Source organism: Quercus lobata, chromosome 11 (assembly GCF_001633185.2).
Source record: "Quercus lobata isolate SW786 chromosome 11, ValleyOak3.0 Primary Assembly, whole genome shotgun sequence".
NCBI classification, from domain to species: domain Eukaryota; kingdom Viridiplantae; phylum Streptophyta; class Magnoliopsida; order Fagales; family Fagaceae; genus Quercus; species Quercus lobata.
Window position 1 is genome coordinate 32,882,693 of NC_044914.1, and position 15,209 is coordinate 32,897,901.

At 31.9% G+C, this 15,209-nt stretch overlaps 1 protein-coding gene across 4 annotated transcripts; it reads left to right on the top strand.

Annotated features, from left to right (window-relative positions):
- The first annotated feature begins 2,874 nt into the window (after nucleotides 1–2,874).
- LOC115968230 (LYR motif-containing protein At3g19508-like) lies at nucleotides 2,875–4,850 on the top strand. Of its 4 annotated transcripts, none has more exons than XM_031087563.1 (4): nucleotides 2,875–2,998; nucleotides 3,896–4,377; nucleotides 4,509–4,561; nucleotides 4,658–4,850. In XM_031087563.1, exons 2-4 carry the CDS (start codon nucleotides 4,183–4,185, stop codon nucleotides 4,689–4,691), a joined length of 282 nt encoding a protein of 93 aa, XP_030943423.1. In that variant the 5' UTR covers nucleotides 2,875–2,998; nucleotides 3,896–4,182; the 3' UTR covers nucleotides 4,692–4,850. The 4 variants fall into 4 exon arrangements, with proteins under 4 accessions (XP_030943423.1, XP_030943422.1, XP_030943424.1 ...); XM_031087564.1 differs by having other exon boundaries at nucleotides 2,882–2,957; XM_031087565.1 differs by having other exon boundaries at nucleotides 2,890–2,957; nucleotides 3,890–4,377.
- The last annotated feature ends 10,359 nt before the right edge of the window (nucleotides 4,851–15,209 follow it).

Below are 15,209 nucleotides of genomic sequence, written 5' to 3' on the forward strand. Positions count from 1 at the left end.
ATTCAATAGCTATAATACTAGGAATGAATGATTTAAATCTTGGTTTTGTTTGAAAAAGAGAACAAGCAATATCTGCTAAAAAAAAAGAGAACAAGCAATATCACTAATTTACAAAACTCTTAGCATTAAAAAATTTCTTCCAAGAAAGAAAATTTCTGAATATACCTTTGAAGACTTCTGATTAATTCTGAATTGTTTGGACTTTTCATCAATTGAATTGTTTGGACTATGAATATAAATATGTTAAGCCTACCTTTACGTCTTTCTTTTCAACATGCCCTCTATTTTGGCATATATATTATGAATAAGGTTCTACCCCCACCCATTGCGAACCGGATCGTGACCTAGATGGACTAGTCAGAGCTCAATACAATCTCAAAGAAGCAGCGGTGGCGACCTCAGCAACTTTGGGAATTGAATGTGTGTACACACATTAAAGTTTGTTGTAGTATGTGCTTGAGAGAGAGAGATTCAGATGAGAAAGCATTAACAATAATTAAATTTAGTTTTTTTTTTTTTTGGAGATAGTAATTAAATTTAGTTTGTTGATGAATAGTATCTGAGAGATTCATATGAGAAAGCATTAACAATAATCAAAGTTTAGTTTGTTGATATATATATATATATATATATAGAGAGAGAGAGAGAGAGAGAGAGAGAGAGAGAGAGAGAGGTATTGTTCACATGTTAACTTAGAACCGTAAAGTATTGAATTTGATTCATGCTTGTATTAGAAGACTAGCTATTATCTTATTGAAACATTATTTTCACTAGATTGATGCTAATGCTTACTCTGTCATTGGACAAAAAATAGAAAGAGACCAATCTATTTAAAATCACGCAATTTTGTTTAGTTATTAGTTAATTACTGTACTAAAAATGCAAGAATCCTGCAGGATCCATAATTTGAATGCCAAGTTCCAACCCATACATTTATGTTGGCAAAAATATGCCATTACGTTTGTTGTATTTTAAAATTTTATTTATTCACCTTATAATTCCGGAAAATTACATATTGGAAGGGGAAAAAAAAAAAAATTTGGCTGCCCCTCTCCCCCAGCTAGCTTTTTATCAAGGTTTTCAGATCCGGACCGTTTATTGAACCGTAAAAGGGAGAGGTTCAAGGTTTTTGAGGTCGAACCGAGGTCGAACCGGGGTCGAACCGTGATGATGTCATAATTAATTTAATAATTAATTAAAGCCTAAATATAGATATTAAATTTATAAAACTAGCAAAATTGACAATATATCTATATATGTGAGGGAAATTTAATGATTTTTAAGCATATATTTAATAATTAAATAAGAAAGTTAATAAAATAAAATAATAACCATGAAAACATTAAAATTTATGATTAATTTTTGAAATAAAGTTGAATATCTTTGAAGGATTTTAATTATAATTTTTTTTTATTCCTTGTAAGAGATGGATAATTTAATTAAGTAGAATAAAATTGTATTAAGTTGTTTTTTTTTTTTTTATACCAAAAAAAAAAAATTGTTGAGGGGTTGGACCGCACGGTTCTCACCGGTTCGTGTGGTCCAACCCCAGTTTTAGCGGTTCATGGAATTAACAAAAAATCCGATTCTTTAGGCTTAAAAAACCGGTTTTTATCTCGGTTCTCGGTTTTCATGGTCCGACCTCCCGGTCTGATCTGGTTTTGAAAACCATGCTTTTTATAACTTATCGAACAACACAAGTCCAACATAGATGTCCAAGGGGGCCAAATCAAATGTATCATTGTATTCTAGTAGTTTTAATTCTCTATATAAATGTGTATAACTTTATTTTTAGAAAACAGCAAAAATCTTTTGGTAAAGACTAAAGAGATTTACTTATATATTTTTACTAGGGTAAATTGCAAATTACACCCCTAAGGTTTGGGGATGATTGGATTTTATATCCTGAAATTTTAGAATTTAGATTTTATCTCTTGAAGTTTGGGGTGTTTGGATTTTATACCTTGATATTTCAAAACTTAGATTTTACCCCCTAAAGTTAAGGGTTGTTTGGATTTTACACCCCCAAATTCTGAAACTTAAGGGTGTGAAATCTAAACACTGCAAAATTTTAGGGAGTAAAATCCAAACACTCCAAAAATATAAGAGGTAAAATCCAAATTCTGAAACATTGGGCTGTAAAATCTAAACATCACCAAACTTCAAGGAGTAAAATTCAAATTCTGAAAATCTCAGGGTGTAAAATCCAATCACCCTAAACTTCAGGGGTGTAATTTGCAATTTAGCCTTTTTATTAACTTTTTTTTTTTTAGAGAGTTTCATCCTATGGCGTCCGCTCCTGATGATAACTTTTTATCATCAGACCAAAACAACAATCAATTTTTGGTGGTATAGGCGGGGATTGAACACCAGATCTCTTATACAACTATCAGAGACTTTACCAGTTAAGCTAACTAGAACCCACTCCTTTTTATTAACTTATACTTTAATGCTCATAAAATTAATGACATATATATGACAAAAAAGTCAATATTAAAAGAAAAAATAAAAGAGGTAACAATAAATTAAAAAAACATTTATACTTTTTTTTTTAATGAAAGGGGGCCATCACCTAAAATTTACTCAGTATTTTAAAATTTTAACATTAAATTGAGGGGGGAGGGGGCATTTTTGGAAAATCTAGGGTACCTTTTTATTTATTGTATTAGTATAACAACACCGTGTTAGCATATATAAATATTTGGATAAATACTATTACACACACTCTTTCACACATATTTATACACACACGCAAATGCACTGAAAGACTGTGACTTGAAGTCATGATTTTAACATGTAAGTTTGTATGAAAGAGTGTGTGTAATAAACATGACTTTATGTATTAAACAATAGAAAACATAAAATGAGATCAAACCAAACTGGTGTACTAAATGGAAGAAAGAAAGAGAAGGGAAAAAAGGGTTGGCTCAAACAAATTACAAAGCTAGCATGAAATGGTGAGTTTTTGCCTCACCAAATTGATCAAACCAAAGACACTGTATGTAAATAGAGATCCTCGCCCTTTTTATATAAGTAATAGATTTTGTGAACTTGTTCAACTAGATGATGGCATGATGCTAAGTAAATGGCAATAACTAAATGCTAATGCTAATTATTGTTTCACATGCTAAGGTCTCGTTTGGTACACCCACTCAAATACATGTTTTCAGTTTCTAAATAACATTAAACGTATTTTTACATACTTTTTCACCCACACGTATTTCCACACATGTTTTCAGTTTTTAAGTGCATATACCAAACACCCTTTAAGTCACATATTGTTGTACCTGTACATACTCTAACTAAAATCGTGTTTTCAAAACAAGATTTCACTCTCCAAACAGTACAAAAATTTGGAGAGTCTGTTAGAGATGCTCTTAAGTTGTTTTTGCAACCTTACTCCTCTTTAAGTCCATACACATGTTTACACGTGTATTAATATTATATCAAATTCTTTGAAAACAGTTTGTCAAGTAAATAATAGCACCATCAAAATCAAGATAAAGCACACACACATAATTGTAATTTATACTCTTAATAGTTTGACTAATTTTGATTTTATTCTTTAAAGTTTCAAAATATGGATCCACACTCATAACACTACATATCACTTGGATTTAAGCTCTTCTATTAATGTGTCGCGATGAGCTGTTTATTAGGTATCATATATCTCAAATTGACATAGTTTTATGGATTCAAGTTTTAAAATTTTAACCCTCTCAAACAAAATTTTTAAAAAAAACTTTAAGGGACAAAAACAAAAAAAAAAAAAAAAAATCAAAATTACCTCAAACTTTTAAGAGTTTGCCATTGCAATTTACTACTAGCATAGGTTTGATTGGGCTCCTTGGTTGAAAATTTTACCAACCAAAATCTAACCCAATCAAAGTTTCAGAACCTCATCAACCCACAAAAAGTCGAATTGAATTGAGGCATTGGGTTAGATTGGGTTCGTCAGGTAAGCGGGCTGAATGCATACGCATAGACCATAGTTGGTGTAATCAAGTTTCCAACACACATTGGGCCGAATATTGAGGCCAGAACCAGAATCCATTCTAGACTGCAACACAAGTAAATATCCAACATTCCATACCCTTGTATTGTATGTTTCCGAGTACGCCCAAAGAACCCAAAGCCCATTATTTTTGTTGATCGATTTCCATCTTTCGAAGAGCAACAGAAATGGAGAAAGCGCTGAGAGTCTATGGTGAGGTATTGAGGCTAGTGAGGCGGTTGCCAAAGGACACAAGGCCTTACTACGCCAAGTACGCTCGTGAAAACTTCGTCAACTACAGAGAGGTCGACGCCAAAGATTCCAATGCCCTTGACGAGCTCTTCCACCGCGCTTACAACCACTCCATCTGGGTCCTCAACAAGGTCTTAACTCTATGTCTCTGTCTCTGTCTCTGTCATTCAAAATATCAAACTTTTTTTTTTTTTTTTTTAATTTTAAATTATGTAAATGTGGGAACTTTTGAGGACCCATTTTGGGTTTCTTGTTAATGCAGTATTCGGTGGATAAATCGGTGGCGGATAAGCTGAAGGAGATCTGTTTTCCTTAGTATGTGTTAATACGCCCGCCATGTGCTTGTTTTTATTCCTCGAAGGACAAAGGATAGTGAGTAGTGACACTCTTTTTTTTGGTTGCAAATTGCAGTGTCTACAACTTTTCTGAGAATGGGTGTGTTTGAAACAAATGGAGAATACTCAGACGATGTAACGTGTCTGTATTCGTGTAATAAGAGGACGTTGTATTTGTATGTTTGGTTGCTTTTCTAGAATGCCCATAACTCGTGTGTTTGATTGCATAATATATCCAATGCTGCAATAAGGATTTTGATTGTGTATAATGTCGAATTTTTTTTCTAGTAATGTTGGCTATGATTCTGGGATATTGAGTTGGCAATAGATGGAGGAATTTCAATGCTGGAGTACAGATATTGAGACTACACCTTAAATAACCTGTTACGGTGGAAAAAATTCATTATGCATCGGACATATACAAGTACCTTTTTTTCTTTGTCTCACATAAGAACGGATCCTATAAGTACGAAACTACTACAATGCAACCTGTTAGAGGGTGCTTATATATATCGGATATGCTATATACCACTTTTGTTAGGTGGAGGTTGCCATTGATGGGCTTTTTTTTTTTTTTTTTTTTTTTGGCTAAATCCATTGATGGGGTTGTTCATCGAGTGTTTGAGTACTTGTATCTATCCAATTCTCGATCGTTTTAAACTTTTGTAAATAGGTGCTGGCTGTAGTTAGTAAGACTTTTGTACATAGGTGTTGGCTTTAGATAGCCTTTGGCTTACGCTGGTCTATCACCTGATTACCTCAGCCAGTGTTATACTGGTTCCAGATTGAAGGAATCCGAGAATTCGAGGAAGTAAGAAGATTAGAGCATTCACATCACACTCCATATAGTTTAGTCAAATTTAGTCTAAAAATCTTCCTATTATTACAGTCAAATACAACAGCCTCAATACTCGCTATGCAAAGACCCAACTGAGGCACCTAGCCACTGTCGTCGATTTTGCCTTTTGGTTTCCTTTATAGACCGTGGGATTGCATCCTGCTAGTCCAGTGAAACCAAACTTTATGCAGCTAAAAAAAATTTCATTGTGAGATCACCAGCAGGACCCTCTGTTCCTTTGTTAACATCAAAATCATTTTTTGTATAGTTACATTTGTGATCTGTTGTTTCTGGTAATTTTTTTATTACCCTTGCCTAAAGTTTGTTCTAACGTTGGCCATTCATCTATTATAGTTTTTTTTATCATGATTCACAATGTTCTATAATGGAACTATAATGTGAACTGTGTATTTTCTATGATTTGGTTATGAACCACCATCATAGACCCAGACCCAAACCCAACCACCATCTCCATCACCCATGGCGACCAGATCTGAGTCAGCTTCAATTGCCTCTGTACCCGTCAGATCTTAACAACCCAGATCAGAGCCTACCAGATTTTGACCCAGATGGACAATTCGGAGCTTAGTATGATCTCAGAGAAGCAACTGTGGCAATCTCATCAACTCCAGGAACCGAATGTGTATGTGTTTTAGAGAGAGAGAGAGAGAGAGACATTTGAGAAAGCATTAAAAATGATTTAATTTGGTTTGTTGATGAACTATATCCTCAATCTATATATATATATATATGGGCAAAGCTGAGAGAAAATTCAATTATATTTCGAATTGGAATTTAATTAGAGTCTAATTTTGCGCCACGTGTCGTATCTAACCTAAGTTTTTAAATTTTTGTACCAAGTTAGCTAATTCAGTGTAAAAATTAGAATTTAATTAAAGTTTAATTTTGTACTATGTGTCTCATCAAATTTAAGTTTTTAAATTTTTGTACCTAGTTTTTTTTTTTTTTTTTTTTTTTTTGCCAAGTGAGTTAATTCAATGTAGAAAACAAAGAGTTCAATATAAATAAACCATAAAAAAACCTAATCATATATATAACCAACACATAGAGAAAATTGAATTAAATTCAAAATTAAATTTTTGCTTTTGTTAGCTTTCCATACAAATTAAATTGTTTAGATTTTTGCTGTTATTTTCTCTTTGAACTAATGAACATATTTTTTTATACTATTTTTATTTAGATATTTTGTATACTAGGATCTTGAACGTAATAAATTGTAATTGAGCTAAACGATCCTATGCACCTATCCATATTCAATTTAGAATATATTATTAGACCAATTTATTCTTTATTTTGTATTGTATTTAATAGAATTTCATGGACAATGATTGTTGTGGGGGGTAAAAGACCCGGAGGCCCATGCGAATGTCTACATTTGGGCCAAGGGCCTAGCCCAAGGAAAGACCCCTCCTCGGCCATGAGGAGAATCCTTCTCGGCATGGATATAGCCCAGGATAAAGGAGACAACCTGCCACTAGTAGTGACACTCTATATTGTACCACGGAGCAGGAAAAGTATTATAACAGAAAATGACAACGGAGAAAAGGGAGGTGTCTAGGGAAAAGGCTGTCATTATTGTGTTTATGACCTTGTGCCTGACATGACCATACTTCCCTGTCCTTACAACCACTCCCAACAACTGGAGGGAAGGGCGGATGGGACAAGTACCTACCCTTGAGACCCTATTCATGAGGAAGAAATCTACTATAAAAAGGGAGTAAAGAGAGACAGAGATGAGGGGACCCCCCAACACACGAGAGGGACCAGAAAGGGCTCCCAGAATCATGCCGAGGACCAATTCTCCTAGATGAACTCAGTCCATCTCATCCTGATCGAGTAAAACACCATGGTAACTTTTGTTCATATACCAAAGCCTAGCTCTTTGGCCCACTCTCTACAAATTCATTGTACCGGGCTCGCTGGTCTAAGGTTCCACGCATCTTGGGCCAGACTAGAAAAATCGGACCCTACAATTGTGAATTAATATTGTATATGTAGTATCTAATAGTGATTTTAAAAATTATAAACATAATAGTAGAGTAATGAGAAACTTGGTGTAATTAATATAATGAAAATTACAAGAAAAAACTATTTTAATACCTCTAACTAATATCTTATATGTTTTATAACTTGACCTAACATCAATAGCACCACTATAATTCATCATTTTCGTACGTAAGCACGGGTTACATATTAGTACTCAATAAAATATTGAGACTGATGCACACTCATTTTAGTAGTTATAATTTTTTTAAAGACGATATTTTCACTATGCTGATGCTAATCCTTACTGTGTCATTGGACAAAATATAAAAAGAGACCTATCTATTTAAAATCATGCTATTTTCTAAATAAATAAATAAACAAAAAATCATGCTATTTTGTTTACTTATAAGTTATTGCCAAAAATTCAAAAATCCTGCGAGTTCCATAATTTGAATGCCAATGTTAGTAGACATTTATATTGGCAAAAATATGCTATAACGTTTGTTCTATTTTAATTCGTCACCTTATATTACACGTGGAGTGTGGGAAAAAAACAAAACCAAAAAGTTCTGCCTCCTCCCCTCCACCAGCCAGCTTTTATAGCCCAACGAACAATACAAGTCTAATATAGAGGTCCAAATGTACCAAGTGTTGGTGCAAACACAATAATAATGGAAATAACACACAAAGAGAAACTGAATAGTACTTCTGAATATTATTAATTCAATGAGAAAAATTACACAACACTATTTGGACTGAGGCGCGGCACTCGCTCTCTTTAAGGAGATTCAAGCCCTTGGTTGGCTAAACTTTGTAACCGGTGCAGACCTTCTCTGACTTGTCTCCCTCAGGATACAACAGCCCAACAAATGTTGTATGGCTAGAACAACTTCTGCACAAAGTGTTCAAGCCCAAAGCTCCACCAGAAGAACACCTTTCTTTGGCCCAAAATCTCTCAAGTATTTAGGAATATTATTGAATTCACTCTCTCACACAATACACTTTACTTTTAACTATTTTCTTCATTCACTCTTGATATGAGATTAGTCCATAGCATAGCCGTATATATAGTCTTCCAACCCTTCACATAACCTACATGTTATTTATTAATTTAGAAAACTTCTCTTAATTTATTTAATCTAACTTACATACAAGTAACTCTTTCTTTAACAACTCTTTCTTTAACAACTTTTATTATAACTCATCTCTTTATTCATCTTCAGTTATTTTGAGTTTTAACATATTTAATTTAAAATGTACTAACACCAAGTTTCCTATGTTACTAGCAATTTAAATTGCTAGTAAGAGAAGGAATTTGATCCATTTGGACATCCATATGAAAATAATTGTCTGTGTATAGAAATTTAGAGTGTGTGTGAAACAGGGAGTGAGAGTGGATTTATTAATTATTATTTGAATCTGAGAGTGAGTCTTTGGTGCAAGAAGTGGAGTTAAAAGAGTTGTAAGAAAAGGAATACGAAGAAAGTGACAATTTTGCAAGGATTTTTTAGTAGTAGTTTGTGAACTTGTTCAACTAGATGATGACGTTAACTAAATGCTAAGACCAATTGAAAATTCATGGCCGTTTCATCTTTTGATCAAACAAGAAACAACCCCACCATCTATTATAATGTAGAGCAGTACTTTTAACATTACTTAGAAACAAGAAACAACCCCACTATCTTTTGTTGGATTTATTTTTCAAAAAAACACCCATTTTCAAACAATTTCGTTTGTTAGCATCTTTTTCAAACTATTTAGGAAACTAACATCTTGAGTCTATGAGATTCGAGTTCATTGTAGTAACTCGAGTATCAAAAACTCGATTTCTATGAAAATTCATGTGGAACTTAAGTCTCTAAGACTCAAGTTCCATAGAGCTGAAGGAAGGAGTGTAAAAACTAGAGAGTGAAAGAAGGAGTGAACAAAGAGTGAAGAAGTGAAGAAGAATGAGTGAACAGAGAGTGAAGAACAGAGTGAAGAAGAAGAAGAAAGAAGAAGGATCTAACCGAAGAAGAAGAAAAATCTGACTGATATACTTGAGCAAACTTGATCTTCCTCTACGACCGTGCGTTGCTGGGTTTTTCTTTGCTCTTCTTTTCCGTATCCAAGTGCATTGCTAGGTTTTTTTCTTTGCTTGCTGGGTTTTTCTTTGCTCTTCTCTCTTCGTTCTTGCTGGGTTTTTTTCTTTGTGCTTGCTAGGTTTCTTTGCTCCTCTCTCAGTATGGAACTCGAGTCTCTAAGACTTGATTTGCTACAATAAACTTGATTCTATAGGATTCGAGATGTTAGTTTCCTAAATAGTTTGGAACGTTGTTAACTAACAAAATTGTTTGAAAATTGGTGTTATTTTGAAGAAAAAAAAAAACCATCTTTTGTTCCATTTTTTGTATTCATAATTTGAGCTTTGGATTAGAGTTGAGTCTCATAATAAACTAAAATTGCACTAATATGAGATTTAAATTAGCAATCGTGTCAAGGGTTCTTTGAGCATGTGAACTATAAGGCATTCATCCGTGCATCTAAAGTTTTTTTTGTCCATTTTAGCATAAGAACCCACTTAAAAAAAAATAAAAAAATTACATAGACACTTTACAAAAACATCTATATCAATTTATCTATTATACACACTCTTTTATTTAAATAATATTTTTCCTCACTTTTTTTTTATTATTTCACACCTACTCCCACTTAACACTCTTTCACCTTTTTTTTTTTTTTTTTCCTCTCTTAACGTGCCTCTCTTTCTTCTTCTTCTTCTTTTGCAATTTGGGTTTGATTATAGATGATGATTTTGGGTTTGCAATCTGGGTTTGATTTTGGGCAGAGAAAGCAAAAATTTTGGGCGGAGAAAATGGTGATTTTGGGCAAATTTGCAATTGTTGCTTCTTCTTTCGCATCTTCTTCTTTCTTTCTTCTTCTTCTCCTTTGATTATTTATATGAATTTGTATACGGGTTTGATGATTTTGGATCTAAATTTAGAACGAGTTTGATGATCTGTATAGATTTGTATAGCGTGTTGCTGGATTGAAGAGAAGGTAAAGGAGGAAGAGGGTCGAGGAAGAGAGAGCATCAGACGGGAGAGAAAATAAAATAAAATAATCATTTAGAAAGCTACAGTAACTGTGTATATTTGCACGGTTATTGTAGCAATATTGGATATAAATAGTAATATAAATGGACTGATGTGGCTAGATCAATTTTTTCTATTTTACACCCACTGGGGCAAAATTGCAAATGCTCACTTTTCCAAATTTTGCACTAAATTACAGTAAAATTAATGGGATCTTCTCAAAAAAAAAAAAAAATTTCGAGTTTCAACCTATAGTGTCTGCTCTTGAAAATTGATCTTTATCATCAAACTGATACCAAATGGTTTTTGGAGTAAGCGTGAATTAAATCTTAGATATCTTATTTGACTATAAAAGATTTTACCAATTGAATTAACTTGGACTCACGTAATCTTCTCAACTATTACATAAGAGAGATTCCTTGGGCTTATCTGCTGTATTAGAGCACCCACACTAGATGTGGGATATGTGCCAAATGCTAAATATTTGGCACATATCCCACACCAAACCCAATTTTAGCCCATTTAATAGATGTGGTAAATTTTTTTTTTTTTGCAACATTGAACAGTACCGTGGCAAATTTGCCACGGTACGGAAGAGATGTGGTATATTGTTTTTTGTTTGTTTATTGTGTTGCTGTGTAGTAAATATTATTTTAATGTGTAGTAAATATTATTTTAATGTATAGAATTGAATTATAAAACATCTGATAAATGGGATGTTGTAAAATGATGTGGTAAAATAATAAAGTAGGCATTTGATGTGGTAAAATGGCATAATTTTTAGAACATCTGCTACGGATGCTCTTAAAAGCATTAAAAATGTATTCCTAAAATTAAAAAGAAAAAAGAAAAGAAAAAAGAAGGATGGGACGTTCTTCAACCCTCACTTGGATATTTTCCGGAGCACATGCATGCATAATGGGCAAGGGGCTTGGCTGATTTATTAACAGATCTGGATTAGTTTCCTAAAAAATATAAAAATCGAGTTGAGTTATATATTATATATAGATTACATTAATAAACAAAATTTCAGCTTCTGGAAGTATAGCTGGATGATTTGCGAGGAGAATTTGCATTCCCACCCAAAAAAAAAAAAAAGGTACAAACTAAAGTATTATTCAAGTGCTCTAGAAATTAGAAAATGTTGAATAGTCGTTTAAGAAATGAAAATTTACTAAACCTTTCTCCCTAGTTATCTATTACCAATCAGTAAGTAAACATGAAATATATATATATATATATATATTTTTTTTTTTGATGAGAAGACTGCAAAAACTTTTATTAAGAACTAGCCTTATCACACACGCTTTACGCGTGAGATGAAACTCTTTTTTTTTTGGGTTTATTATTATAATTTTTCATTCATCACAATTTGAGGTATACACATTTAATATTATACATTTGGGTTTAGTGTCATAATTTTTCATTCATAACCAAATTTTCTATAACACCTTTCATATAGTTCAAGTATCACAAAAGATCAAAGAGTATATAAATTTTGTTCAAAGACTTACCAATTTTGACAGAAAAATGTCTTACCTTTGAGAAGCATTCGGCATATGAAACAGTGAGTATGAAAGAAGATAGTGTCAATTAGAAATAGGATGAAATAATGAAGAAGAAATTGAAAGAATATTATGGATTTGAAGTTTATATATAGAATCTAATGTTTTTAGAATTTTTCCTTATGCATTCCACAATCTTGAAAAGGGGAAGAGAGCAACAAAAAAAGGAGAATTTTTTTATTTTTATTTTTATTTTTCATGGAAGTTTTTTTATTTGTTTTTTTGGGGAACTGAGGGTATTTTTTTTTTGGCTTTGTCCGTGGGTAGTTTTAGTTTTAGTTATAATTTTTTTTCAAAGAACGTGGGGTAGCGGGAAGTTCTGGCCCTTCTTGGAGCTGTGAAGTGGGAAGTTTTTATTTTTTTTATTTTTAATGAATGTTGGTTAGATTTACAGTTTAACCTTATTTTATATCTTAAGAATAAAGATAAGTTAATTAAATTAGGGGTATTTTTGAAAGTAAAAAAAATATAATAACTAACTTTCTGAATCCTTTTAATGTATAGAGATGAAAAGCTACGAGCATATCGTGGTTAAGAGCTTGTTCAATAAAACAAAGATTTCTCTTCAACCTATTCAGAGAAATTAGCAATGCCTAGAGCATGAAATATTTTATTTGGTAAAAAAATATATTTTATTGTTTAATAGGAACAAAGCAATCATAGAGTTTTCTTTTATGTGTAATGTGAAAAGCAATTTAATAGTTACTAAACTTATCACACTTGCTTAGTGTGTGATGAGGCTTTTCTTTAGCAAAAATAAAATAAAAACTTGCAATTTGAAAATCAATAGGAGAGTGACCTTATTTTTTAGGCAATATTTTAGTGAGAATTAGAGTTGTATTTTTACTATCGCTTAGTTTTGTCTCTACTTAAACATAGTTGGAGCATTTCAAATACTTGAATATAGAGTGTTCCTATTTTGTAGGTAATTTTTTAGTACAAATTAGACATGTATTTTTACCTGATTATCCTTTAGTTTTATCTCTACTTAACCCTAGGATTGTTGGGGGTATTTTGTAACAAAAAAAAAAAGTCTAGTCCAAACAGTGGCAACTCCAAGATTATTTTTTAGAGGGGTTAATAGTGTTGGAACTAGAAATTTGTTGTGGGAGTAAAAAATAAATTGATTTTTTTTTTTTTTTTTTTTTTTTTGTATATACAACTTTCATATTATATACAATAATCTAAAATAGTATTCTAAATATTACATACAATATAGTCTAAAAAAATTATTAATAGTTTAAAGATTGGTAAGACAACTACCATTAAATGCATAAATAAATATAATTAACTAACTAATAATATATTTTTGTCAAATTAATAATAATTTATTATATTTAATATCAATTATATAAAAATATATGATAAAAAAGAATAGTAAAACACCTGGAAGTAGAACTGGGAGTAAACATAAAACTAAGAAAAAATAATAAATGATATAAGTTTTTACTTTTGAAGTGTATTTATTTATTTTCTAGAGAGAATGTTTATTTATTTATTTATTTTTAATGAATGAGCAATTTTAAGAGTATTGCTACTAACACAACACTTTCATAGCAAAATTTAGGTGGCAAGTTATTAAAGATATGTAAAAAAATGATGTAAGTTGTGGGTCTAGATAAAAATCAGTTACAATTTGCCACTTAACCTTTATTGTAAATTTATTGTGAAAAATAATGTGAAAATAGTATTAAGATGATCATATTCAAGCTCATTTCAGCAAGGTTTAAACAAAACTTAAAGTTAGGGAGTTCAAAATTTTATTTTTGGAGGTAAAAAAAAAGTTTTATATATACTAAAATTAAAAATTGGCCAGGGGGTTTATTTGAACCCCTGGGTTGGCTATAGTGCTGCCCTTGAGTCTAAACAAGTCTCTTAAATATTAGTGTAGATAATATAAGTGGAATAATTTTCTTTCCAAATTTGGAAAATTAAAAATTAGGCTTCCCTTCATGTTCAAATTCTCTTCTCTCCCTGTAAATGTAATTATCGATTTTTTTTTTAAATTTAATTTTTTAAAATGGGTCCCCTAAAATCTTTTCCCTCCTCCTTTAAAAGAAAACAAAAAAACACAAGGTTATTTAAATACCACAATCCCCTTTCCACTCTTCACAAATACACAGTTGAGCAAAATTATTGAGCACTGTGGGAGCAATAGTATCTCATTTCACATAGATGATGTGTTTTATCATGACATTTTATATTGGGAGCTCAAGGCATTAAGGTTAGCCACGTTCAAATTCCTTTCTCTGTATTCATCCCTGTAAATGAAAAATACAAATCTGCTTATACGCATTTCTTTAGAAAACAGTCTGCCTAAATTTTGTGTTTCTGTTGCAAAGAGAAATTCAAAGGAAATACCCACTAATTTCAAGTCACTATATAACACATTGAAAATGACTTTTCATCTTCCTTTATAATAGACCCATGTGCAGACTTGTAACACCCTTCATTTGAAACAGTTAAAATGTTAACAAACCCTTTTTTTTTTCATGAATTGGAAACTATAAGATCATGAGCACTCAACTGAGACTTCTTGGGAATCAAATTAATATGAAAATCACAAGATTAAGGTGCATGATGTAGGCAACTAGAAACATTAGCAAGCTTTGGAATACCCATATTTTGTATGTTCAGAACTTCGTTGTTATGTCAAGACGTTTATAGCTCAACCACTATCTCCTGGTGTTTCTAACAAAGACATATAGGATTTAAATCCTGCCTCCCTCCCCTAAGTATCGAATAATCAACAAAAGAAAAAAAAAAAAGAAAAAAGAAAAAAAGAGAGCTTTTTTTATAGCTCTAATCCTGTGTGGGTATGTGATTTGTAATTACCTATCAAAACAAAGTGAGATATATAACTAATCAGTGTCATAGGCTAATTCTTTGACGAGAGAGCTTTAGCAGAGATATAGTTTATTTTATGAACAATGTGATGGTTGAATTATGTTTATGAAGCAAGGGATGGGGAAACTACCGTAAGTTTGCTTTGTGCTTTGCTGGTTACCTATTTATTGTGATGTATTGCCAGGAATGAGTAATGCAAAACGCTTTGTATGGGCCTTTATTCGATCCAATGTGTGTTTGGCTAGCTTATTTGCTTTCACACAAAAAGTAACTTTAAGCAAATAAGTTGACTTATTA

Bases quoted from the DNA above. Each gene is read 5' to 3' on its own strand.
- LOC115968230 (XM_031087562.1), top strand. From the start codon at position 4,183: ATGGAGAAAGCGCTGAGAGTCTATGGTGAGGTATTGAGGCTAGTGAGG. The intron at 4,378-4,508 runs GTCTTAACTCTA...TTGTTAATGCAG, and splicing joins CCATCTGGGTCCTCAACAAG to TATTCGGTGGATAAATCGGT. The intron at 4,562-4,657 runs GTATGTGTTAAT...TGCAAATTGCAG, and splicing joins AAGGAGATCTGTTTTCCTTA to TGTCTACAACTTTTCTGAGA.